Source organism: Anguilla anguilla, chromosome 19, assembly GCF_013347855.1.
Source record: "Anguilla anguilla isolate fAngAng1 chromosome 19, fAngAng1.pri, whole genome shotgun sequence".
In the NCBI taxonomy this organism is placed as follows: Eukaryota; Metazoa; Chordata; class Actinopteri; order Anguilliformes; family Anguillidae; genus Anguilla; species Anguilla anguilla.
In genome coordinates, this window is record NC_049219.1 from 611,355 (window position 1) to 638,503 (window position 27,149).

At 42.5% G+C, this 27,149-nt stretch overlaps 2 protein-coding genes across 2 annotated transcripts in view; both read right to left on the bottom strand.

The window, feature by feature from the left end:
• LOC118219193 overlaps window positions 1-27,149 on the bottom strand; it is a 172,652-nt gene that overhangs the window by 98,819 nt on the left and 46,684 nt on the right. The gene's annotated exons all lie outside the window — the stretch shown is intronic.
• LOC118219194 (NLR family CARD domain-containing protein 3-like) lies at window positions 391-26,487 on the bottom strand (the record flags this gene model as incomplete). The annotated part of the gene is made up of 8 exons (XM_035402188.1): window positions 26,460-26,487; window positions 19,368-19,421; window positions 17,313-18,781; window positions 16,876-17,183; window positions 13,822-13,995; window positions 5,554-5,727; window positions 2,983-3,156; window positions 391-520 (listed from the first exon to the last, which is right to left on the bottom strand). Coding segments are annotated over exons 1-8 (2,511 nt in total), but the record flags the coding sequence as incomplete, so codon positions are not given.

The following is a 27,149-nucleotide window of genomic DNA, read 5'->3' on the forward strand; positions in this document are numbered from 1 at the left end:
AAAACACAAATCTGTCAGAAAGGAAACTTATTCCATTCACTCACCCTGTTCCATGTGCAAAAATATCTCCCCTCCCTCCACTGAACATAAAACACCCTTATAACACACACACTCTGAAACACACTCAGGTTCTCCATTGCTTTGTAATACTGAAACTCCACCACCACTGTGTCCCTGATCAAACCCCTAACTACAACAACCACATCTTATTTACTGCAGTGATCCCGTGCAGCACCCTCCACAGGAGATCCCCAACTCTCTTGAGTAACGCTGGTTTGTACAGTGCCCTCCATGCCCCCACCCAACTCCTTTTGTGTGTGTGTGTGTGAGGTGCACTATGGAAACTCTCTGTACTTACAGCAGTGTGAGTGTGTCCAGTTTAGCAGCAGACAGCGCTCTCACTCCTGAGTCTCCTGGGTGATTGTATCTCAGGTCCAGCTCTCTCAGGTGTGAGGGGTTTGAACACAGAGCTGAAGCCAGAGAATCACAGCCTCTCTGTGTGACTCTACAGCCTGACAGCCTGCAGAGAGGACACACATACGTTACATGCATTAATATAAACGAACAGGGCTGTGTGTGTGTCAAACACATAGCTGTGTGTTACATACCTTACACACATTAATATAAACGAATAGGGCTGTGTGTATCAAACACATAGCAGTGTGTTACACACCTTACAGCACATTAATATAAACTAACAGGGCTGTGTGTGTCAAACAATCAGTGTGCACAGGTTAAATCTGCCATCCCCACTCACAGAAGGGAGCCTCTGTCATGACAGTTTTATATCTGCTCCTTGGCGGTAACATCTTGCCAACCTCGTAAATAAATGTGGACGGTTTGAACATCATCTCCCTGTGTCTCTGTGCTGGAGGGCCCCTAAGAAAGCCACTTCGGTGGCCTGTGGCAGGCGTGTTTGCCACAGTGGCGCCCAACGTGGGGCTGCTCCGGCACAGGGAAGAGGCACAGGAGGGCCAGCCTGGAGGCACACTGGAGGAGGTGCAACTGAGGTGTTCCCGACATGGCTTCAGACAGATCCTCCAGGCCAAAGACAGGGAGCGGGAGATGATCAGGGAGGGGAAGGAAGTGATCCTCAGCTGGGACGCTGGGGAGCTGGACCTGGCCGGGAAGGCAGGTCAGCTACGGGCGGTGCACGAGAGGTGGTCGCGCCGTGAGCTGGACTTGGCCGGGAAGGCGGGTTAGCTACGGGCGGCGCACGAGCGGTGGTCGCGCCGTTTTGCTTCCTTTTTTGTCCCTTTTGTTGTTTTAGTTTGTTGTTTTGGCCTGGTTGGTTTGCCCGGAGCCCATGAGGGGGTAAGCCTGCAGCAGCCTACCAGCAGAGCCGACTGGCGGCCACCACAGCCACGAGGGTTCCTGGTCCCCGGCGCCACAAGGAAGCCAGCCCACCAGCCCACCAGCCCACCAACCCAGCCACCCCACCACAGCCCCTGGAACAGCCCAAGCCGGTGACACCCCCACCAGCCAGCCGAGCAGCCCAGGACTCCCCGCGCTCCGAGAGGGAGGAGGGGGGAGGGCTGCCTCATCGTCCGGGGGAGGGTCGCGACATGTACTGGACTGTTCCGGGGCCACCTGCCCCTGAAAAGATGTGTTAGGGGAGTGTTAAGAATGCTTGGATTTTTTTTTTTTTCTTTGCTTGGTTGGAGTGCTGGGGGGGAGTAGGCTTCGGCCAGAGATTCTCCCTGGCCTCAGTTTGGCGTTGGGGGTATGTGGTGTGGGGATGGCTGGTTTAAGCAGCCACACCTGCCCTGGGTCAAGCTAATTAGACCTGGCCAATTGGATGATTGGTTAAGAATGAGATAATTGGCCAGGCTAATTGGACCCAGGAGCAGGAGTGGCTGCACCTGTGCGTAGTGAGGTAATCAGTGCGCACAGGTTAAATCTGCCATCCCCACTCACACGAGAGAGCCTCTCTGTCATGACAGGGTTTTATGGCAGGCGTGTTTGCCACAACACCTTACACACATTAATACAAACTAACAGGGCTATTTGTGTTAAACACATAGCAGTGTGTTACACAACTTACACACATTAATATAAACTAACAGGGCTGTGTGTGTCAAAGACATAGCAGTGTGTTACACACCTTACACACATTAATATAAAATAACAGGGCTATGTGTGTGAAACACATAGCAGTGTGTTACACACCTTACACACATTAATATAAAATAACAGGGCTATGTGCGTGAAACACATAGCAGTGTGTTACACACCTTACACACATTAATATAAAATAACAGGGCTATGTGTGTCAAACACACAGCAGTGTGTTACACACCTTACATACATTAAAATAAACAGTGCTGTGTGTGTCAAACGCATAGCAGTGTGTTACACACACTAATATAAACTAACAGGGCTGTGTGTGTCAAACACATAGCAGTATGTTAAACACCTTACACGCACTAATATAAACTAACAGGGCTGTGTGTGTCAAACGCATAGCAGTGTGTTACACACCTTACACAAATTAATATAAACTAACAGGGCTGTGTGTGTCAAACACATAGCAGTGTGTTACACATCTTCTACAGCTCAATATAAAATAACAGGGCTATGTGTGTCAAACACATAGCAGTGTGTTACACACCTTCTACAGCTCAATATAAAATAACAGGGCTCTTGAATTAATCATGACTATTTAAGAAAATGACCAGTTAAACTAAATTTGAACAGGTTCAATTAATTTTCATAATTTTGAATAATGTATGAATAGAAACGATTTGACGCTTCTCAAAAATATGTTTTTTCCAACTCATGTCAGATTTAAAATGGGTTTCTACCTAGAGGAAGAACAGGAAAATGTTGCTTTATTTCAGTGAAGAAAAATAACTCTCTTGTCTATTTTAACATTAAAAACATTAGTAATATTAGTGCTATATTTAGTCATTATTAACATTAGTGCTGTATTTTGTCACATTGGAACCCTTTTTGATTGAAGGGGTTTGTGTTTGTACTCACCCCAGTCTCTGCACTTTACAGTGTGGGTCCTCCAGTCCAGCAGAGAGCGCTCTCACTCCTGAATCCTGCAGGTCATTGTCTCTGAGCTCCAGATCTCTCAGCTCTGAGTGAGGAGAGCGCAGGACTGAGGCCAGAACATCACAGCCGCCATCTGTGATATTACACCAACCCAGCCTGTGGAGAGACCACACACACAAACACACACACACACACACAAACACACAACACACATGCGCACACACACACACACACACACAGACACACACACATACAACCACACACACAATTGAAATTCACTGCTAATTGTCACACTGTGCACCTTGGCAGCAGATAAATGTGGAATTTCCTATTTGTACAGTACGTGCATTCCTGGGATGTACACAGTACACACAAAAACAGGAAGAGTTTATATTAATTATGTTCATAAAGTATTCTGACTAATCCACAAAAAAGAGGTCATCACTTGGCTCAATTAACAAAAAATTCCATATTTATTTCTTGATTCAGTCATTTCTGTGGATGTTCATTCCCATATTTATTTATTGCTTGATTCATTTATTTCTGTATATACTTATATCCTTATTTATGTTTTGATTAATTTATGCCTGTATATATATATTGTGGCATGGATCGGGGCATGCCCCCACAGTGCCCCTCTCAGCCTTATAGGCATCAGCTAAAACCTGCCACCAGGCCAGCTCTTCAGGACCAAGGACAGCGCCACTCTAGGAAGCCCAGCCACAGGACCCTGGAGAGCGGCAAATTGGAAATTCCTCAACTCCCTCCTTTGCAGTCAACACACCTGCAATCAATGAGGCAACACAGCTGCTGCCACTCCAGGGAGATGGCTGAGAGCTTAAAAGGAGGCCTTTTGTCTCCCTTGAGGAGAGGGGTTTTGGGCTGCAGGAGAGCTGTTGAAAACTGTTGATAACTTTCCCCTACTTTGCAGAATCCGGTGGAGACGCAGGACCACATCTCTCTTCCTGCTTTGAAGAGGGATCCCCTCAGCGGTCTCCCGGACGCCGTTACTCCTAATTTTGGTTGCTTTACTTTAAGTTAATTCTGACAAGAGACTTTAGTTGTTGAGTTTGGTTTTGGTGTTTTTGTATATAATTTTTGGTAAATAAAAATGCCTGTTGGGCTATTTTTCCCCAAACCTCCGGTCTGTGTATTTCTGTGCCGCCCCGCCTGCACCGTCATGCCCAGTGCGGTGCCACAATATATTTCTGTATTTATTTCTGTATTTTTTCATCCATATGTTAATGAGGGGGCTGTCAATGAAAATGTCATAGTGTCACAATATTTCAATTGGTTGATCGATACCAGAGTACGTAGATTCACTGTACATGCCTTGCTTCAACACCTGGCCTCAGTTTGGCGTTGGGGGTATGTGGTGTGGGGATGGCTGGTTTAAGCAGCCACACCTGCCCTGGGTCAAGCTAATTAGACCTGGCCAATTGGATGATTGGTTAAGAATGAGATAATTGGCCAGGCTAATTGGACCCAGGAGCAGGAGTGGCTGCACCTGTGCGTAGTGAGGTAATCAGTGCGCACAGGTTAAATCTGCCATCCCCACTCACACGAGAGAGCCTCTCTGTCATGACAGGGTTTTACATCTGCTCATTTGGCTGTACCATCTTGCCAAACCCTCGTCAATAAATCTGGACTGTTGGAACATCATCTCCCTGTGTCTCTGTGCTGGAGGGCCCCTAGGAAAGCCACTTCGGTGGCCTGTGGCAGGCGTGTTTGCCACAACACCTTACACACATTAATACAAACTAACAGGGCTGTGTGTGTCAAACACATAGCAGTGTGTTACACACCTTACACACATTAATATAAAATAACAGGGCTATGTGTGTGAAACACATAGCAGTGTGTTACACACCTTACACACATTAATATAAAATAACAGGGCTATGTGTGTCAAACACACAGCAGTGTGTTACACACCTTACATACATTAAAATAAACAGTGCTGTGTGTGTCAAACGCATAGCAGTGTGTTACACACACTAATATAAATTAACAGGGCTGTGTGTGTCAAACACATAGCAGTATGTTAAACACCTTACACGCACTAATATAAACTAACAGGGCTGTGTGTGTCAAACACATAGCAGTGTGTTACACACCTTACACAAATTAATATAAACTAACAGGGCTGTGTGTGTCAAACACATAGCAGTGTGTTACACACCTTCTACAGCTCAATATAAAATAACAGGGCTCTTGAATTAATCATGACTATTTAAGAAAATGACCAGTTAAACTAAATTTGAACAGGTTCAATTAATTTTCATAATTTTGAATAATGTATGAATAGAAACGATTTGACGCTTCTCAAAAATATGTTTTTTCCAACTCATGTCAGATTTAAAATGGGTTTCTACCAAGAGGAAGAACAGGAAAATGTTGCTTTATTTCAGTGAAGAAAAATAACTCTCTTGTCTATTTTAACATTAAAAACATTAGTAATATTAGTGCTATATTTAGTCATTATTAACATTAGTGCTGTATTTTGTCACATTGGAACCCTTTTTGATTGAAGGGGTTTGTGTTTGTACTCACCCCAGTCTCTGCACTTTACAGTGTGGGTCCTCCAGTCCAGCAGAGAGCGCTCTCACTCCTGAATCCTGCAGGTCATTGTCTCTGAGCTCCAGATCTCTCAGCTCTGAGTGAGGAGAGCGCAGGACTGAGGCCAGAACATCACAGCCGCCATCTGTGATATTACACCAACCCAGCCTGTGGAGAGACCACACACACACACGCACACACACACACACACACACAAACACACAACACACATGCGCACACACACACACACACCACACAGACACACACACACACACACACACACACACACACATACAACCACACACACAATTGAAATTCACTGCTAATTGTCACACTGTGCACCTTGGCAGCAGATAAATGTGGAATTTCCTATTTGTACAGTACGTGCATTCCTGGGATGTACACAGTACACACAAAAACAGGAAGAGTTTATATTAATTATGTTCATAAAGTATTCTGACTAATCCACAAAAAAAAGGTCATCACTTGGCTCAATTAACAAAAAATAACTAAAAATAAGGAGCCAATTCAACTCAAGGTTGGAGGCTTCCTGCAAGGATTTCATTAACAAAACTGTTCCATGTTGCGATGATATCACATGGCAAACAACATGATTGCAAACATATTTCATTTGCGAACACAAGAAACTGCAGTAGTATGATCACTATGGTGTACTTTACCTCACCTTCAGTCTACAAACATCTTTATATTTTAAAAACATTCAATCTTCATCTAATAATGTAACCAAGGCGGCAAAGGAAATACACTGCAGCGCCATCTGCTGGCTGCAGAGAAACACCACAACTGATTATTGCCATTGACTGATACTACAGGTATATGGAGGACCAAAAATGTAAAAATAATAAATAAATAAATGACTCAATAAATGAATTAATGTATAAATAAATAAATACAAAAGCAAGAAAATGTAAAAATTAATGAATGTACAAATAAATTAATAGACAAAATCTGACAAATGGGTATTTGCATTTATTTCCATATTTATTTCTTGATTCAGTCATTTCTGTGGATGTTCATTCCCATATTTATTTATTGCTTGATTCATTTATTTCTGCATATACTTATATCCTTATTTTATGTGTGTATATATATATTGTGGCATGGATCGGGGCATGCCCCCACAGTGCCCCTCTCAGCCTTATAGGCATCAGCTAAAACCTGCCACCAGGCCAGCTCTTCAGGACCCAGGACAGCGCCACTCTAGGAAGCCCAGCCACAGGACCCTGGAGAGCGGCAAATTGGAAATTCCTCAACTCCCTCCTTTGCAGTCAACACACCTGCAATCAATGAGGCAACACAGCTGCTGCCACTCCAGGGAGATGGCTGGGAGCTTAAAAGGAGGCCTTTTGTCTCCCTTGAGGAGAGGGGGTTTTGGGCTGCAGGAGAGCTGTTGAAAACTGTTGATAACTTTTTCCCTACTTTTCAGAATCCGGTGGAGACGCAGGACCACATCCCTCTTCCTGCTTTGAAGAGGGATCCCCTCAGCGGTCTCCCGGACGCCGTTACTCCTAATTTTGGTTGCTTTACTTTAAGTTAATTCTGACAAGAGACTTTAGTTGTCGAGTTTGCTTTGGTTTTTTTGTATATAATTTTTGGTAAATAAAAGGCCCTGTTGGGCTATTTTTCCCCAAACCTCCGGTCTGTGTATTTCTGTGCCGCCCCGCCTGCACCGTCACGCCCAGTGCAGTGCCACAATATATTTCTGTATTTTTTTTAATCCATATGTTAATGAGGGGGCTGTCAATGAAAATATGTCATAGTGTCACAATATTCCCATTGGTTGATCGATACCAGAGTACGTAGATTCACTGTACATGCCTTGCTTCAACACCGGTTGCTTTTTACCACATTTACGTTAGTAGGGCAGAGCAGGGCAAAACGTAACACAGATTTTATTTTTTTGGTTAGGTGGTGCAGCTTGAGTGACGTATTTCAGGATAAACACTCAGAATGACCCTTGCTTTCTCTCCAACGAAAGGTAAGGGATTTTGATAAACATTTTGGGAGATATTGCCAAATAAAAGTTTGTTTTGGTGATATATAAGCAAATTATTTACCAGAAGTATTTTTTGGGTGCTGTAATGTGTGTGCCTATCAAAGGATCCAAATGTATGTAATCGTAAACAGTCTTTTCGTGACTAACAGATTGCATATTTTTGATAGAGCAATCAGCTCCACCTGCAGGATTAAGACATGCACGCAGACTCACAGAGCAAGGGAACATAACAGGATCGAAAAAGGAAGACATTCAACGGGAACTGCAGAATAATGCTGGGATAACTTCAGAAGGGAAAAGAACAGGACCACATAGAAGAGTTTATGATAAACTTTACTTTAGAGCTTAAAGAACTGTGGCATACATACAGTACGGCTGCACTCAATCTCCCGTACAAGCTACCTCACTGATGTCTTACATTGGTTGGTATTTCCTGTTTCGAAAAGCCTAGGGCTCCACCTAGTGGATAACCTGACTACACTACAAATGTACAGTATTGCGATAAGTTTTCACCAGTTGGCAATAGGCTATGAAAAACATTTAAATGTAATCAATAGATAGATTACAAACAGTGTTTGTATCCTAAAACATCAAACTGTATTGAGTTACCTTACTTTGTGTGAACCTTTAAAGGTATTAAAACTTAGGTTAGCTCGCCATGTCAGTTTCTGAATGGCATGTCCCAGAAATTCCATTATGGTATTAAATCATAATTAGGATGTAGGTGTGAATGGTTTGTATTAAAAATGATTAATCTAGTTCTAGTTATATTTTCAGGATTGAGCCAAATAGGAAAACTGTTGTTTCCTATACAGGCAAGAGATAGCCAGAGGCTTGAGCCTGGCTGACCTAGCTGAAAATGCTAGTCCTCATTATGTGCTCTTTTGTGTGGATGCTTTGACAGTTTGTTCCAGGTAGCTGCATCACAGAGATTGACCCTGTAGTGTTCAGCCATTTGGAGGAAGTGGCTCTTCGCCTGAATGTTGCACTCCATAATTCAGATTACGCCAGATCAATTGGATGACCTTCTCACATACTGCCTGAGGAAGCACTGGAGAGTTATTTATTAGTTGGTTTGTCTGTTCATCATGTTGCAGCACAATTAATTAACAATTAATCCCATGCATGTCCATGAGTTCTCAACAGGAGGCTTAGCAGGGTGATCTACACTAGATTATTTAAACTTAATCCAGTTATGCAAAGCAAGTTTTATCCATCTATGCCTCAGTGGTGTTTCTCCCATCTCATTAGTAATGCATTAATTGGTGTTGTTCTGAGTGCCCCACAGCATATCCTCAAAGCTTTTGCCTGTTTAACATGTGATGCCAGGAAAGGAATTGGGGTGCTGTCCACCAGGGGGCAGCATCGGGCCTACAGAGAGGTATTGCTGCAGCTGTGGCCCATTACCTAACCATGGGCTCTATAAGAGGCCTAGCTTCCAGGCCTAGGGGAGGGTGCTTTTAGATGGTGTTTGGGAGCGTGGCTATGGACAGGTGGGATTTTTTTCCTTACCGCAAAAATTAGCGAAGCCATTCAAACCGTTGCGGTAACCGCCATAAAAAAATTATAATTTAAACCTCCGGGCTACGATTTTGTATTTTACAAGTACATTTCTGGAATGGCTGTTTCCGAAAAATAGGTTCTGCCCAGCAGTTCATACTGCTTGTCGAGGGACTGAAGCATAGCTCGGAATGATGGCTTTCCTACAGTCCGGAAGGGCACCATCTCCACAACCAAATACTTTGTTACAATTGTTGTAAGTGCTCGCCACTTGTTGCTGTCCCGGTTGTATTTAGTCACTCTGGCAAATGCCTCTGAGACTCCTAACTGACGTAGTGCCGAGCCGGTACCTCCCGAGGTAGATGGGGTGCCTTTCATTGCATCGTATAACGGACGGTGAGTGGTCCTAAGAGGCGATGCTAGATTTGTTCTGTTTCCTCGCATGACGTTGATTTTCTTGCTGCAAATGCGGCACATTGCCTCATCCAAATTCTTTGGCTTTCCATCTTCATCGGGCTCAAAGCCAAAATGTTCCCAAACAGGAGAAGTAACGTTGGGTTTCGCTACAAGATCCATGTTTTTAGCCTAATTTGAAGCGAAAACTTTCCAGAGCCAACAGTTTCAAAGCACGTTCTGAGTGACACGTTCTCCAATCAGAACGTTAACTGCGCAACTGTGAGTGAAAACTTTCGAACACATGGAGTGAAGAAAATAGGCTATACAATTATAATTGTAATTATTTAAAAAATTGCATTGTATTTATTTCAGATCACAACTTTTACAAGTAAAAATCGGAACATAAACAATTGGCCTAAAATAAACGGGGAAAAAAACAAAATCCAGCGGTGAAGCGGTGATCAGCTTGACTCTGCGGTGGACATGACGTGATTGCATTACCACGGTAATGCAGTAACCGCGGCAGCTCTAGTTTGCCGGCCACTGACCTGTGTTCAAAGCCTCTCTAACTACTCTGAGAACACTGTCCTCTAGCTGCGCTTCTCGCAAGTCTTCTCGGGTGAACTGTTCTAGCTGACCCGAATTGAGATGAGTTGCAAAAGCATACAGCTCAGGAACACCTTCTGCTGGAACACCTAGTTTGTCTGCCAAGTGCACGTCACCCTGTGAAAGGTTTCTCCACGTCTCAGTGTCCTGTTCAATCCAGTTTCAGGAAAGCAAATCAGCCTCAACATTGACCTTCTCAGGGCGATATTTGACTTCAAAATCGTATGTGGCTAGGGCAGCAAGCCACTTATGCCCTGTAGCATTAAGTTACCCTGTCGTCAACACGTGATTGCGTTTCCACGGTAATGCAGTAACCGCGGTAGCTCTAGTGTAAATATGGATTTCATTAGAGTGCAGAGCAGGTAATGAACAATGGGGATGGAAGAAGACTGCAATATGTGACAGAAGTGAATCCAGAAGTTGGTGGAAACCTGGCAAATGAAACTCAATACAGCTCAATGTAAAATTCTACATGTGGGAAATAAAAACATAAGGCTAGATTACTTTGTGGGAGGAACGATATTGGTATGTGCTCAATTTTGGGAGTAATAGTTGATCAAAACCTTTCAGGTTCTAGGCACTGTGCTGTAGCAGTAAAAAAGCCAAAAGGATGCTGGGATAGTAGTGAGTATAAATCAAGGCTCCAGAGTGCGAATATTTTGGTTGCACATGCGACCAAAAATCTGTCAAGTGCGACTAAACATTTTCATTGGTCGCACCGGTGCACCTGACATTTAGCAGGTCTGTCTGTGTGTGTGTAGCGTTATTTTTTTTCCCACCCGCATTCTGCGAAGACCCGCCCCTACTCTGCCTCTGATTGGCTCTCACCCTGATATTCTTCTTCGCTGAATGCGGGTGGGGAAAAAAATAAGGCATGTGTGTATTGGTGATGTGCGGATCGCAGTTATATCCGCGGGCACCACGGTTAATCTGCGGATCAGGTGGGCCAGGTCATAAAAATTAACATTCTGATTAATAGCGGATGGGTTGCGGGTGGGTGAAATAATACATCATTAATGAGGAAAATATTAAATACATTCTCTAAAATGTGAACATATTTTAAGCTTCATTTTTCGTCAGGCGTGAATTAGCAGACTAGACTCTCGTTGCGCCAATTGCGGCGTCCATTTGTCTTAAGCAGCAATGGAGGCAAAAAAGATCCGAGAAAAAATTAAAAAAGGAGAATTAAAAAAGGAAGGCTAGAAAAGTTCCGTGTGGGAGCGATTTAGTGAATGACGAGTCAAGTGCTGGGTATGTCATATGCAACAGCTGCGAAATAATGAGAAATAGCGGTAACGTGTGATCGGGTGCGGGTCTCTAAATCAGATAAAATATTTTGTTCGGGTTGGTGGCGGGTGGATGATTCACGCGTACATGTGGATTCGGATGACGTCAGAGCCGATCCGCGCATCACTAGTGTGTGTGTGTGTGTGTGAAACCGCGCCCTGTACTCCTGCGGGAGCAGCGCACAATTTTATTTGAGTTATTTGAGTTTGATTTATTTATTTCAGTTTGTCAAGTACTTTAAACATCAGCACTTTTTAAGTATATTTTTTAAACAATTGAGGTTATTGCCATTTCTTGTTTGTGCTGTGAATTAAATAAAGAGAAAACATTTATCTTCACCTTTATTCCTGTTTACAATAATTTACATGACGTGTTAAGAAATTATCAATGTGTATGGGAACTGACAAAAAAGGTAACACTTAAAATGTATTATTACGGCACCAAAAGGCGCGGTGAAAAATTTTGGGTCTGACTAAATTATGTGCTGCTGCACCTAAATGAAAAAGTTAGGCGCACCAGTGCATCCAATGTAAAAAGTTAGTCTGGAGCCCTGTAAATACAAGGAAGTTATACTTATTTTATACAATACCTTTGTCAGACCACACTTAGTGAACTGTATGCAGTTCTGGGGACTGTACTACAAGAAAGATATAGAGGATCTGGAAAAGGTTGAAAGAAGGGAAACCAAACTGGTTCCTGGTATGAACGATAAAAGTTTTGAGGAAAGACTTCAGATGCTGTCTGAGTGTCTGTGGCTGTTGTGGTTCCTCTGAATTTGTGCCCTTATGTCTTGTAAAAATTATTCAAGCCTGCATCAACTTTTTTAACTTTTCAAATGGTCATTTACAGACAAGGTTAAGTATACATTTCGTCAAAAATTTAACCTGCAAGATGGTCTTTAATGTGACGAGAAGTGCTATATGAATTTAATGCATAACACGTGCCCACGCCCGCCAGCACCCCATCCCCCCCCCCCGCCCCGCCCCCCGGGCAGCATCCAACAGCACCCCATCCCCCCGTCGAGCGCACTGGGTGACACCGATCCTAGTGACGAAACTGCGCCCAAGTTGCCCTCCTATTATTCCTACCAGCCCACCCTAATACAGCAGGCTAAACCTCTGCTGGAAACCCTATATTTCACTGCACAGATCCATAATCACTAATTCTATTTAGTTAAGGTCACACAGTACACAGCACTACTCACCCCAGTGTCTGTAGTTTACAGTTTAGATTCATCAGTCCAGCACAGAGCAGCTTCACTCCTGAATCTCCCAGGTTATTGTAGCTGAGGTCCAGTCTCTGTAGTTTACAGTTTGGACTCATCAGTCCAGCACAGAGCAGCTTCACTCCTGAATCTCTCAGGCTATTGCAGCTGAGGTCCAGATCTCTCAGGGGCGAGTTTGATGACTGGAGAGCAGAGGCCACAATTTCACAGGACATCTCTGTGAGGCCACAGCTGTATAGTCTGCAAAAGAGAGTTGATATATTATTGTATGTTTAAATAGCGCAATATCCTGTAAAATCTGATATATGCAATGTAACAGTAATCATGTTGAGTGATGAAGAGTGATACTGAGGATCTGCAGATCCACCCCACATTTGCTGCAGCTGTGCGTCAGCTGAACTTATTGTAAGAGGCCCTCTGTCAGTTCTGTTCTTTCCTAATACAGCTAGGTCTATTACAGGATCCAGAAGAAACCAAGGGGAGATGTCAGACCAGCAGATTAAAGAAGCCATGTCTTTTCCCCTCTAATTGTAGCTTTCCCCATTGCATACTTGCACAATTAAAAAGCACTTTTCTCCTCTTTCTGCCCTTGCATGTCCACTTCCCATGAGTCCTCAATAGGATGCATAGTAGGGTGATCTACACTAGATAATTTAAACTTAATCCAGTAATGCAAAGCAAGTTTAATCCATCTATGCCTCAGTGGTATTTCTCCCATCTCATTAGTAATGCAACAACTGGAGTTGTTCTGAGTGCCCTACAGCATATCCTCAAAGCTTTTGCCTGTTTAACATGTGATGCCAGGAAGGGAATTGGGGTGCTGTCCACCAGGGGGCAGCATCGGCCCTACAGACGGGTATAGCTGCAGCTGTGGTTCACTGCAATCACATCAGCTGTGGTCCATTACCTAAACATGGGCTCTATAAGAGGCCTAGCTTCCAGGCCAAGGGGAGGGTGCTTTTAGATGGTGTTTGGGAGCTGGGCTATGGACAATACCGTGGGTTGGTGCCAGTTTTGTTTGGAGCAGCTAAAGGTGCATATAATAACCCTGTGCTCTATATCGCAGTGAGGAGTCTCCTTGTGTTCTGCTATATAATGAACCTGTGCTCTATATCGCCGTGAGGAGTCTCCTTGTGTCCCTGCTATATAATGACCCTGTGCTCGATTTAGCAGTGAGGAGTCTCCTTGTGTTCTATTTAGTTAAGGTCACACAGTACACAGCACTACTCACCCCAGTGTCTGTAGTTTACAGTTTGGACTCATCAGTCCAGCACAGAGCAGCTTCACTCCTGAATCTCCCAGGTTATTGTAGCTGAGGTCCAGATCTCTCAGGGGTGAGTTTGATGACTGAAGAGCAGAGGCCACAATTTCACAGGACTTCCCTGTGAGGTCACACCTGTTCAGTCTGCAAAGAAGAGTTTATATATTATTGTATGATTAAATAGTGCAATATACTGTAAAATCTGATATGTGCAATGTAACAGTAATCACATTGAGTGATGAAGAGTTATATTGAGGATTTAAAGTTACTGATGCTCTGAGGAAAATGACTTTGCTACACTCTCCAACTGCAGCACTTTGGGCCTGAGAATTAGACGTCCTGTTGGACAGAACTCTCTGACAGTTCTACAGATGAAATTCTTACCCAAATGGCCCCCTTTCTTCTGACATTTGCCACAGATACAACCAAATTAAAGATGCAAGAAATAACACACATCTTTCAGGGTGGATAGTGAGTTAGGCTCTGCTTCTTTACTTTTGCTGGTAACTGTGAGAAACTTCCCACAGCATTGCAAGCCAATACACAGCAAAAGCCAGATTCACTTTAGAAACAGGAATGCAAAAGTGTGATCTGTTCACATATAACCAGGTACTGTAGTGCAGTCTGTCTGTTTTGCTGAGGTTATATGTAACTATGTAGTGCAGTGCTTCTGCTCTGCTGGTGTTAGGCCTACATATAACCAGGTAGTGAAACCAAAGCTATGTAGGAACTGTTAATGATGCCCTTGAGTTCATTTTGTTGGAATAGTGATACATTTGATGGTGCTGTCCAAGGAGACACCATTTAGCTTTTTCCAGGGTTTAGGAAACTTCAGAATCCTTGTACTGGCCAGACTTTAGCCTGAGATAAGCCACAGAATTACCTCAAAAACAGGCACTTTAACAGTCCCCTGAGAGGACCTCATCCTGACACCCCTTATATCCTACAATTCCTCTACCTTCCCATTTTCACTCTGTCTACAGGCACTATTGGATTCTGGGTCAGCCTACACCAGAATAAAGCAGAGACCAGGGTAGCACTACTGGCCTTGTAACATGGCGCATTTACTGCCTGAACTAATCTCACAATACAGTAACACAAACATTTCATTCACAACCACACTTGCCTCTCCCAAACCAAACCCAGCATTACATTAATCATAATGTTGAAAAAATATCTCATCTTCATGAGCAATGTAAGAGGGGTACAGAATGAGCAGGCGCTCTCTGGTCATCTCCCACTCACAAATTATCTATGCATGGACTAGGAATAAAAGGGGGATTCTTCCCCCCTTTTGAAAAACATGGATTTGATTCAATCAACATTCGTCCTTAACTGACTGACATTTAAAAGGAGGGATTCTTTTTTCTACACAAACACAGTTCGAACTACTTCACCAAACTGAGTTAGATAAGAATAAGTGTAACACTTGTGCTTACTTATTGGGGCGACATAGCTCAGGAGGTAAGACCGATTGTCTGGCAGTCGGAGGGTTGCCGGTTCAAACCCCACCCTGGGCATGTCGAAGTGTCCTTGAGCAAGACACCTAACCCCTAACTGCTCTGGCGAATGAGAGGCATCAATTGTAAAGCGCTTTGGATAAAAGCGCTATATAAATGCAGTCCATTTACCATTTTACCATTTACTTGTCCAAGTCAAAGTTAAGGACAAATGTTAGTTCAATAAAGACCATAGGGGTGTTTGTATGGCTAATCTGCAAAAAATCAGACCTTGTTATTCTACTAATACTGACCAAACTCAGCTAAAAACTCAGCTAAAAATTGGATTAATTCATATCAGATCACTGGCCCCTAAGGCAACTCTTGTAAATGAATTAATTACTGAACACCAAGTTGAAATCTTACATGTAACTGAAACTTGGCTTAAAACTGTATATTGCCTTAAATGAATCCACCCCTCCTGGCTACATTTATACTCACGGTCCCCGTCTGACGGGTCGTGGCGGTGGTGTTGCTGCTGTATATCATTCTAATCTTTTTGCTATTTTGAAATCCGGCTTCAAATGTAACTTTTTTGAAGTGCTTGTTCTCAGTTTTGCACATCCAGACAAAAAAGCAGTCCATTTTATCCTTGCAATTGTATACAGGCCACCAGGGCCATACAGTGGCTTTTTACTTGAATTTGCTGATTTCCATTCCAGCCTGGTTGTTAATTCAGATAAAGTAGCAATTGTAGGGGACTTCAATATTCACATGGGTAGTGAAAGTGATCCTCTCAGATCAGCACTCTTGTCTATCACTGAATCTATTGGCTTTGATCAACATATACATCAGTCCACACATTCTCATAACCATATTCTTGATCTGGTCTTAACTTATGATACAGAAATAGCAAATATAGCAGTTATGCCTAAAAACCCTGTGCTATCAGACCATTATTTAAATACTTTCCAACTTTCACAAGTCTGTCATGTGTCACCAGATCCTTCATTCTACCTTATCTGTAAGCTTCCTCCAGGACTGCAAATGCTTTTATTAATGAGCTCCCAGGCTCATTTGTGCACTGTGGGGATTTTCTTGGCTCCCACCCAAACACATACAAAAATGCAAGCATTAGCTCAATTGATCAGCTGACAGACAACATAAATTACATACTTTCCAGAACCCTGGATACAATCACACCTCTTAAGAAGAAGAAAGTCCGCTATAAGGAATTATCACCCCTCTACATTTAAATCTGCGAGTTGTATGTTTGGACCATTATTGATCCATCACATTGGTTTGCCTAACAAGGAATTCATGATGTATTTAATAACTGGTATCTTTAATGATAACATGTAAATTAAATCTAATAAAATACATGTTACATGTTGGATACATTTTTTACATTTGATGGTACTTCTGTATTCATTAAATGAGGGCACAATCTGTTAAAATAGCTTGACTCAAAAATCATAATTCTCACTTGCCTGACAATTTTATTGTATTCTATGTTCACTTTAACTATGAAGTGTTTATAAAAACAAGCTGTCATTATCTACTTTAATTATTACACCATACTCACATGGCCTTCCTGCAGTGCCTGACTACTGGTACCAGCCTCTGATAACCTGCTGCTGATGTTTTGTAGGACGTCAAGTCTAACTCATCCAGGATCTCCTCTGACATCAGTAACATAAAGGCCAGGGCTGAACATTGGTGTGGTTCCAGCTTTTCATTAGAGAGTTTTCCTGATCCCTGGAAATTCTTGATTTCCTCCACTAGAGAGTTGTCATTCAGTTCATTGAGACAGTGGAACAGATTTATGGTCCTCTCTGCTGAAGATTCTTTTTTGATCCTCTCCTTTATGTATAATACTGTTTTCTCAATGCTCTTTGATCTGCTTCCTGTCTGTGTCTGTGGATCTAAATGGTAAATGGTAAAAGGAATGTATTTATATACTGCTTTTATCCAATTTGGTACAGATGATCTGCTTCCTGTCTGTGTCTGTGGATCTGGTACAGGTGATCTGCTTCCTGTCTTTGTCAGTATTCCTCCTAATAGAGTGTGAATGGAGTCCAGAGAGAGGCCTAGAAGGAATCTGAGGAAAAGGTCCAGGTGTCCATTCTTACTCTCTAAGGCCTGATCCACTGCAGTCCTGTGTAACTCAGACAGCTGCACTCTGTCACTGCGAGGTTTTGATTCTTCTGCTCTGAGTACATTTCTGTTCTCATTCACACATGAATGAAACACAAACAAGGCAGCCAGATACTCCTGAATGCTCAGATGCACAAAGCAGTAGACCTTCTCCTCACCCAACCCACTCTCCTCTTTAAAGATCTCTGTGCACACCCCAGAGTACACTGAAGCTTCACTGACATCAATGCCACTCTCTCTCAGGTCCTCTTCATAGAACATCAGATTGCCCCTTTCCAGCTGTAGTAAAGCCAGCTGCCCCAGTTTCAGGATGATTTCTGTATTTGATGCTGACATTTTCTTTGAGGTTGTCTCATTGGTGCCAGGATACTTCTCATTCTTCACATTAGTCTGAATGAGCAGGAAGTGTGTGTACATTTCAGTCAGAGTTTTGGGCAGGTCTCCACTCACTTTATCCAACATTGTCTCCAGAACAGTGGCAGAAATCCAGCAGAAGACTGGTATGTGACACATGATGTAGAGACTCCTGGATGACTTTACGTGTGAGATAATTTTGCTGGCCTTTTTCTCATCTCTGATTCTCTTCCTAAAGTATTCCTCCTTCTGTGGGTCATTGAATCCTCGTACCTCTGTCACCTGGTGGACGCACTCAGGAGGGATCTGATTGGCTGCTGCTGGTCGGGAGGTGATCCAGAGGAGGGCAGAGGGAAGCAGATTCCCCTTAATGAGGCTGGTCAGCAGCACATCCAATGATGATGACTCTGTTATATCACAGCAAATCTCATTGCTTTGGAAATCTAGAGGAAGTCGACACTCATCCAGACCATCAAAGATGAACACAATTTTGACATCATCATCTTCAATACTCTTGATCTCTTTCAGTTGCGGAAAGTAGTGCTGCAGCAGTTTCATGAGACTAAATTCTCTCTCCTTTTTCAGATTCAGATCTCGGAAAGGAAGAGTGAAGATGAAATCAATGTCCTGATTGGCTTTTCCATCTGCCCAGTCCAGAATGAACTTCTGCACAGAGACGGTTTTCCCAATGCCAGCGATGCCCTTTGTAAGCACAGTTCTGATTGGTCTCTCTTGTCCAGGTAAAGGCTTAAAGATGTCATTGCATAGGACTGCAGTCTCCTGTGTGGTTTGTCTCTTGGATGCTGTCTCAATCTGTCTGATCTCATGTTCATCATTGATCCCCCCACTTCCCCCCTCTGTGATGTAGAGCTCTGTATAGATCTCATTGAGGAGGGCTGAGTTGGCCTGCTTTGCTAAACCTTCAAATGTGTGTTCAAACTTCTTCTTCAGAGCAGTTTTCAGTGCCTGCTGGGCTCTTTCTATGGATTTATATGAGGAGACGAAATATGAGAAGCAATGTTTAAAATAACAGAACAGACAATAAAAAATACATATGCAGTCCATTGTCACAATGGTACACACACCTCTTAAGGTGTTACACACTTCTCACAGTGTGTTCTACACACAAAATGAAAACATATCAAACAATGAAAAAGGATTCAATTCCTTTATCACATTCAATTTCTTAATTTTTCATAGTATGATGTGGTAAATATGGTCTTCATGGGTCATGTAGTAATTTTAATCATCTTATAATTTTTATGCTCAGTGCTCATTAATCCTGAATAAAAACTCAGACCAGATTTGAATCTCTTTCAGGGACATTTAATCTGCATTGAATGTGCATTTTCTTGCCCCATAATCACTGCTGGATGCAGTATTTTAATTTAAACACCGTTGTGTACATGTAGTGTGTGATGGTTTCTATATGAAAGACTGTTGATGTAAAACACTATTATGAAACTGTAGATGCTAAAAATCAAAACATTTTACTCTGTTATATTCGATTGCTAAGCTCATTTCAGCATTGTAATGGCCACAGTAGAAATGAGTGAAAACTCTTACTGTGCTGCTCATCTCTCTCCAGTGAGTCAGTGAGATCCTTCTGCTTCACAAGGTTGCTGGTCAGCTGTATTAGTGTGAAATAAACACATGAATAGGTGTGCTGTATTAGTGTGAAATAAACACATGAAGAGGTGTGCTGTATTAGTGTGAAATAAACACATGAAGAGGTGTGCTGTATCAGTGTGAAATAAACACATGAAGTGGTGTGCTGTATCACTGTGAACTAAACACATGAAGCGGTGTGCTGTATCAGTGTGTGAAATAAACACATGAAGAGGTGTGCTGTATCAGTGTGAAATAAACACATGAAGAGGTGTGCTGTATTAGTGTGAAATAAACACATGAAGAGGTGTGCTGTATTAGTGTGAAATAAACACATGAAGAGGTGTGCTGTATCAGTGTGAAATAAACACATGAAGTGGTGTGCTGTATCACTGTGAACTAAACACATGAAGCGGTGTGCTGTATCAGTGTGTGTCTAAAAAAAGAGTCTAAAACTCTCGAACGTGCTGCGTCTAACCAACTTTCCTCTTTTCTTTCTAAACATAACCTCCAAGACCCTCAGCAGTCTGGTTTCAGACCCGGTCACTCGACGGAGACTGCCCTGCTCTCCGTCACTGAGTCTCTCCACGCAGCACACGCAGCATCCCGTTCATCTGTCCTAATTCTTCTTGACCTCTCAGCTGCCTTCGACACCGTTGACCATCCTACACTTCTGTCTTCCCTGACAAAATTGGGAATTTGCGGACCAGCCCTCAACTGGATTGCGTCCTATCTCTCCGGCCGCTCCTTCCAGGTTGCCTGGGCCGGTGCAGTATCAGCTCCTCGTCCCCTCACAACTGGGGTCCCTCAGGGCTCTGTCCTTGGTCCCCTCCTCTTTTCTCTGTATACTAGGTCCCTTGGCCCTGTTATTGCCGCCCATGGCATGTCATATCATCTCTATGCAGATGATATTCAACTTTTCTACTCTTTCTCTCCCACAGACACTCAGGTCTCCGATCGCATATCCGCCTGCCTGAGTGACATCCAGAGCTGGATGACCAAACACCAGCTCAAGCTCAACACAAACAAAACGGAACTTCTCCATATTCCTTCTCTTACCTCTCCCACTTCTCATCTCCCCATTTCTTTAGGAGACACTCCCCTACACCCTTCACAGAGTGCCCGAAATCTTGGAGTTGTGCTCGACAACAGGCTGTCACTCTCTGAGAATATCGCGGCAACCACCCGGTCGTGCAGGTTCATCCTGTACAATATCCGCAGAATAAGACCACTCCTCACCAATTATTCCACACAGCTCCTGGTCCAGGCCATGATACTGTCACGTCTGGACTACTGCAACTCCCTCCTGGCTGGCCTCCCAGCATCAGCCACCAGACCCCTTCAGCTCATCCAGAATGCAGCAGCACGTCTGGTTTACAACCTCCCTCGTGACTCCCACGTCACTCCCCTCCTCATCTCCCTCCACTGGCTACCAGTGCAAGCTCGCATCCGGTTTAAGACACTGGTGCTTGCTTTCCAAGCAGTCAAGGGGTCAGCTCCTGGTTATCTGCAGAAGATGATCAGACCCTACAAGCCGGCCAGATCGCTCCGATCGGCTACTACAGGGCGGCTGATTCCTCCCCCTACACGAGCAGCAACAAGGTCTCGACTCTTTGCAGTTCTGGCCCCACGATGGTGGAACGATCTTCCAGTGGAGGTCAGAACAGCAGAGTGTCTGAGCACCTTCAAACGGAAACTCAAGACGCACCTCTTCTCTGTGTACCTCTCTCCTCTTCCCTAAACCCCCTCCCATAACTATAAAAAAAAAAAAAAAAAAAAAAAAAATTTTGTTCAGACTATCTTGTTTCTCCTTATTGTATGCATCATAGTAAAGGCTTTTTATCTACATGTTGTTCAATGGACTTAAGCGGACTTGATCCTGAGTTTGGTTACTCTGTTGTAAGTCGCTCTGGATAAGAGCGTCAGCTAAATACCTATAATGTAATGTAATGTAATGTAATGAAATAAACACATGAAGAGGTGTGCTGTATCACTGTGTGAAATAAACACATGAAGTGGTGTGCTGTATCAGACCCACTGAAACAATGCGATTCTTGCAATATGTCTCATGTTTTCTCTTTTGCATGGCCAGAACGGGGACAGATACTTTTAAACAGAATACATGCAGAAGGTCCAAAGCCTTAAGTCTGAAGTGCACCTTTTATCCCTGATTAATGCACAGTAAAATGTCCAGTTAATGTCCAGTGTTAATTCAACTCTTAACAGATAACATTTGGTCCCACATTGCAGAGTGGGATGAAACATTACCTGTTAAGAGGTGAGAGTTGAATTAACACTGGATATTTTATTGTGTGATTTTGTAGAGACACTACTTGTGATAAATCAAGAGTTCCCATAAAATAAATCAGTTTCTTAGTGCAAAACATTTGGAAAATTCGGACTATAAACTGCATGCTTCAGACACTCTGTTTGGAGTCTTACTCTACCATTGTGTTTCGGACCTAAAAAAGTTGAATTTGGGTCTTTCTGTGAGCCCAGGAGGGCCAGGTAGCACTCCACAAAATTAAAAAACCTGATTACATGTTCAATCTTATTAATTAAAGGCTACTGTTAGGATACAGAAAGTTTGTGCTGTAGGAGACAGACAGATTTGTGTATTCCAAAACCTCACGTGCATGTGAGAGTCCGCCATTGTTTTACAAAGACAACCAATAAGACACAGTGGTAGAAATTGCAACCTATAGGGCAACTCTGTATAACAAACAACCAATCAGAGTTCATGCTGTATTCTGCGCACAAATTTGAATATATGTAAATGTAACTGTATAAACTCCACAAACTCGAACAGTTGAATTGGACATTTTTGTGTGAATCCCTGTTGCTGGCTTTCTGTATAATAAATGCTTCCTGATTTTAAACACTAACTTCGGATCTGCTTCTACCTGGAACGACGGTCACTATTGTTCTTGGCAACATTTCTGGTTACCAACACTACTAATTCATTTTTTGTCATGCAATCATATTCAAAGGAAATAAAGTGTACAGTACAAGACAATCACACAAGCAAATATTAAAATAGAAAAAATATATAAATGATACCTGTTTTGAGTACAGTTTCCCTGAACTCCTCTCTACAATATGGTTGGACACCTGTGAGCAGTGGATCCTGTGAACAAATCATGAGACAAAGTTTACAGTTAAACTCATCCTCTTACGGCAGCTCTAACTCACTGCACATGGACACAGAGCTTCCAGTTAAACTCATCCTCTTATTGCAGCTCTAACTCACAGCACATGGAGACAGAGCTTACAGTTAAACTCATCCTCCTACGGCAGCTCTAACTCACAACACATGGAGACAGAGCATCCAGTTAAACTCATCCTCTTACGGCAGCTCTAACTCACAGCACATGGAGACAGAGCTTACAGTTAAACTCATCCTCTTACTGCAGCTCTAACTCACAGCACATGAAGACAGAGCTTCCAGTTAAACTCATCCACTTACTGCAGCTCTAACTCACAGCACATGGAGACAGAGCTTCCAGTAAAACACATCCTCTTACTGCAGCTTAAACTCACAGCACATGGAGACAGAGCTTCCAGTTAAACTCATACTCTTACTGCAGCTCTAACTCACAGCACAAGGAGAAAGAGCTTCTAGTTAAACTCATCCTCTTATTGCAGCTCCAACTCACAACACATGGAGACAGAGCTTCCAGTTAAAGTCATCCTCTTACTGCAGCTCTAGCTCACAGCACAAGGAGAAAGAGCATCCAGTTAAACTCATCCTCTGGCTGCAGGTCTAATTCAATACGAACGTGGTTCATTACCTCTGATCACCTGTGAACTCTCCTCTGAAGTCGATTGGATGCTTCAATGAACAGTCACTCTTCATAGACAGACAGCTGGGTACAGGTGACCCAGCCCAATCTACCTGGACCCTGTGAACAAAACATGGAGACAGAGCTTCCAGTTAAACGCATCCTCTTACTGCAGCTCTAACTCACAGCACAAGGAGACAGAGCTTCCAGTTATACTCACCCTCTTACTGCAGCTCTAACTCACATAACATGGAGACAGAGCTTCCAGTTAAACTCATCCTCTTACTGCAGCTCTAACTCACAGCACATGGAGACAGAGCTTCCAGTTAAAATCATCCTCTTACTGCAGCTCTAACTCACAGCACATGGAGACAGAGCTTCCAGTTAAACTCACATTCTAACTGCAGCTCTAACTCACAGCACATGGAGACAGAGCTTCCAGTTAAACTCACACTCTAACTGCAGCTCTAACTCACAGCACATTAACTCACTGATTCATGAATTTTTACCTCTTTCTCACAGGGCCATGGGTTCCATCCTCAGTCTCGGTCTTCTCTGAGGAACTCATTTTAGAAACAGCGCCCCCTGTCTCAGGACACCTGAACACACCAGATCAGATTCACAAGTGGGTTCTGACCCAAATTGGCAGACCTGTAAATACACACAAGAAGAACATGATAACACACAGACATAATAACACACAGACACACACATACATCAAATCTCATAGAACAGACAAATCTGGAAATTAACTGAGCTATAAACTTGTACAGCAATACAATTCCCTCCAAAATATTCTGCACCCATGATAAAAATTACTAAGACCGTTGAATATAAAGATTACCAGTGCTGAGGTATATTTTCATTGTCCAACATATGGAATATATTTAATGATATAATGGAAACTACCAAAATGACACATTTCTCAGATGATACAACAATTTTACAAAAAATGTGCATCACAATTATTGGCACCCCTTATTTGGTACTGTGTGCACCCTCCCCTTGCAGGGATAATGGCAGGGAGTCTTTTTACATAACGTCTTATAAGACCAGAGAACACATTGGGAGGGATCTTAGACTCTTCCTCCACCCACAATCTTTCCAGATCCTGATGTCTTTGTTGATCCGTGCTTATGGGCTGTGCTGTTCAATTGAGTCACAGGTTTTCAGGGAGTTTCAACAGTCTTTAGCCCGTTGTAGCATTTACACAATGATGCTTCTGCATCATTAACCTTCATTCATTAATCATCATTTGTGGATTTTAACGTGAATTTGGGGTCATTGTCTTGCTGAAAGATCCACTAGTTTCAGTCTGCGGGCAGAGGTAGTCAGGTTTAGGGCTGAATTGTCCTGGTACTTGGGTAGAGTTCACGATGCTGCTTTCCTTAACAAGGGCCCCAGGACCAGTGTGAGCAAAGTAGCCCCATAACATTAAACATCCACCACCGTATTTTTCTTTTCAGTATATGCATCCTTAAATCCATCCTACATCATATTCCTGGATATGGTTGTGAGAGGGGCTGGAGCCTCTCCCAGCATGCATTGGGCAAGAGGCAGGAAAAAACCGTGAACAGGTCACCAGTCCATCACAGGGCACACACACCATGCACTTACACACTCACCCTGTAAGGACGGAGTGTAGCACAGTGGGTAGGGAACTAGACTTGTAACCGAAAGGTCGCAGGTTCGATTCCTGGGTAGGACACTGCCGTTGTACCCTTGAGCAAGGTACTTAACCGAAATTGCTTCAGTATATATCCAGCTGTATAAATGGATACAATGTAAAATGCTATGTAAAAGTTGTGTAAGTCGCTCTGGATAAGAGCGTCTGCTAAATGCTTGTAATGTAATGTAATCAAGCAATTTAGTGTCTCCAATTAGCTTAACCTGTATGTCTTTGGACTGTGGGAGGAAACCCATGCAGACATTGGATGAGAATATGCAAACTCCACACACACCACCATGCTGCCCTCCAGCAGTTTTAAACTTCTTCATTATTGCCCTCACCGTAGTAACTAGCATCTTCAGTTTATTTTTTGATCCACTGCCTGATTTTCAAAGGTCAGCAACCATTTTCACTTCGTTCATCAGTTCTTTGTCTTTCTCTGTGGCAAAGATGAAAAATGGGTTTCACAAGCAGGTTCTCAGTTTAATCCTCCAGTGAAACAGGAAGCCATGGAAGGCCACAAGAGTTTCTCTTAAAATTGATGTAGATTTAGTTCGATTTTATTTATAAGAATCTTTAGGGGTGCCAATTATTTTTATATATTTTTGGGAAATAATAACCGTACCTGAATCCAACCGTCACACTAGAGGGTGCCAGATCCCCCAATCTTAGTTTTCTATGCCTGTTTAGTGCTAATTAACGTTTTGTTTCGCAAACATTTAATAGCCTGACCAGATTCACATTACAGGTACCTGTAACTGATTTATGACTAGTCAAAGAGCTAATTTAAGATATCTCTAACTGCATTTTCACTCATCGAAAAACTTTTAATATCTTGAATTACATTTTGCTAGTAAGATTGAAGTTACTTTCGCCATTCAGTTGTATGGGACCTCCAATTAAAAGATCTACAATTCAGTTTTGACTATCCAAAACGTGAATTCCAGATACTGTATCGCCATTTCAATTATGACTAGTTATAACTCAAATTAGAGATATATCCACATTAGTTCTGACAATGACGCCAAGTTACGGTACTACAAACAATATAGGCTATCTTGCCTCGCCGAAATTAAATAAGATGTATTCCAAAGCAATGCTACCCAATATTTCCTCAATTCTTGCAAGTCACTTGGCCCTGTGTTTTGTAATCTCACCATTTTACAATGTCATGCTAACTTTGTGTCAAATCAAAGTGTAAAATATTTCGAAATGCCGCATTGGAACACATTGCAGTTCATGTAGAAAACTGCTGGTCAGTAACTACAGGCAGCATATTTCTCCACAAAACATATGTTTATACTTGCTTCTGAACTCAATTTCAGTAAATGTACAAGTTATTGTATATCTGCTACGTACATTAAATACTGCATGTAAAATAAATATTGCACATACATACATAGAGAACTTCTTTATCCCCATGGGGACATTTCCCTCGCAGCATGTTACATTCACATTTACGAACAGACATTTATACCAAGAAACATACAATCATTCACGCAACAGAAAGGCTGGGCAGCGAAATACATACATACCAATACAAATTGGACATATAGACGCCTATTCAATCAATCTTGACCGTGAGAAACCCATCCACACATATGTTTGGCTTGTCCACGTACTTCATGCTTATACACACAGGGCAAGTGACTTGCAAGAACTGAGGAAATATTGGGTAGCATTGCTTTGGAATACATCTCATTTGATTTCAGTGAGGCAAGATAGCCTATATTGTTTGTAGTACCGTAACTTGGCGTCATTTTGATATCAATACTTTTAATGGCAGGCCTGGATTTTGGCTGAATGAATGAGTTATAGATGGTGTATGTCTTGTATGTGTGAGTAACTTGGCATTTTTGTACGTTGAAAACGTGTTTTTTATGAGATCATATGTACCGTTATCTGTGTTGTCTATTTTACCTGCTATGAACCTCTTTTTAAGATGAGTCTTGAATAAAGTTGAAATGAAAAGAAATATAGAGTAATCTCTGCCTAATATAATCACTCCACTGTATATTTTGCCTCAATATTGCAAACCAATTGATGTGATTTAGTAATGGGAATGATTTCCTATGAAACATAAAAGAATAAGTAACAACCTCTTAATTGTTTGACTAAACACAAAATCCGGGTTTATACTGCAGCGTCAAAATGTCAACAACAAGCGACAAGTCCTGTGACCTCGCTAGGCTATAAAATAATAAAAAACTAACGAGAGCTGACTTTCCATGATACCTGCTCTTACCAGTTCCACTTCATTTTATTCAAAATGAATCAAAATATATCAAA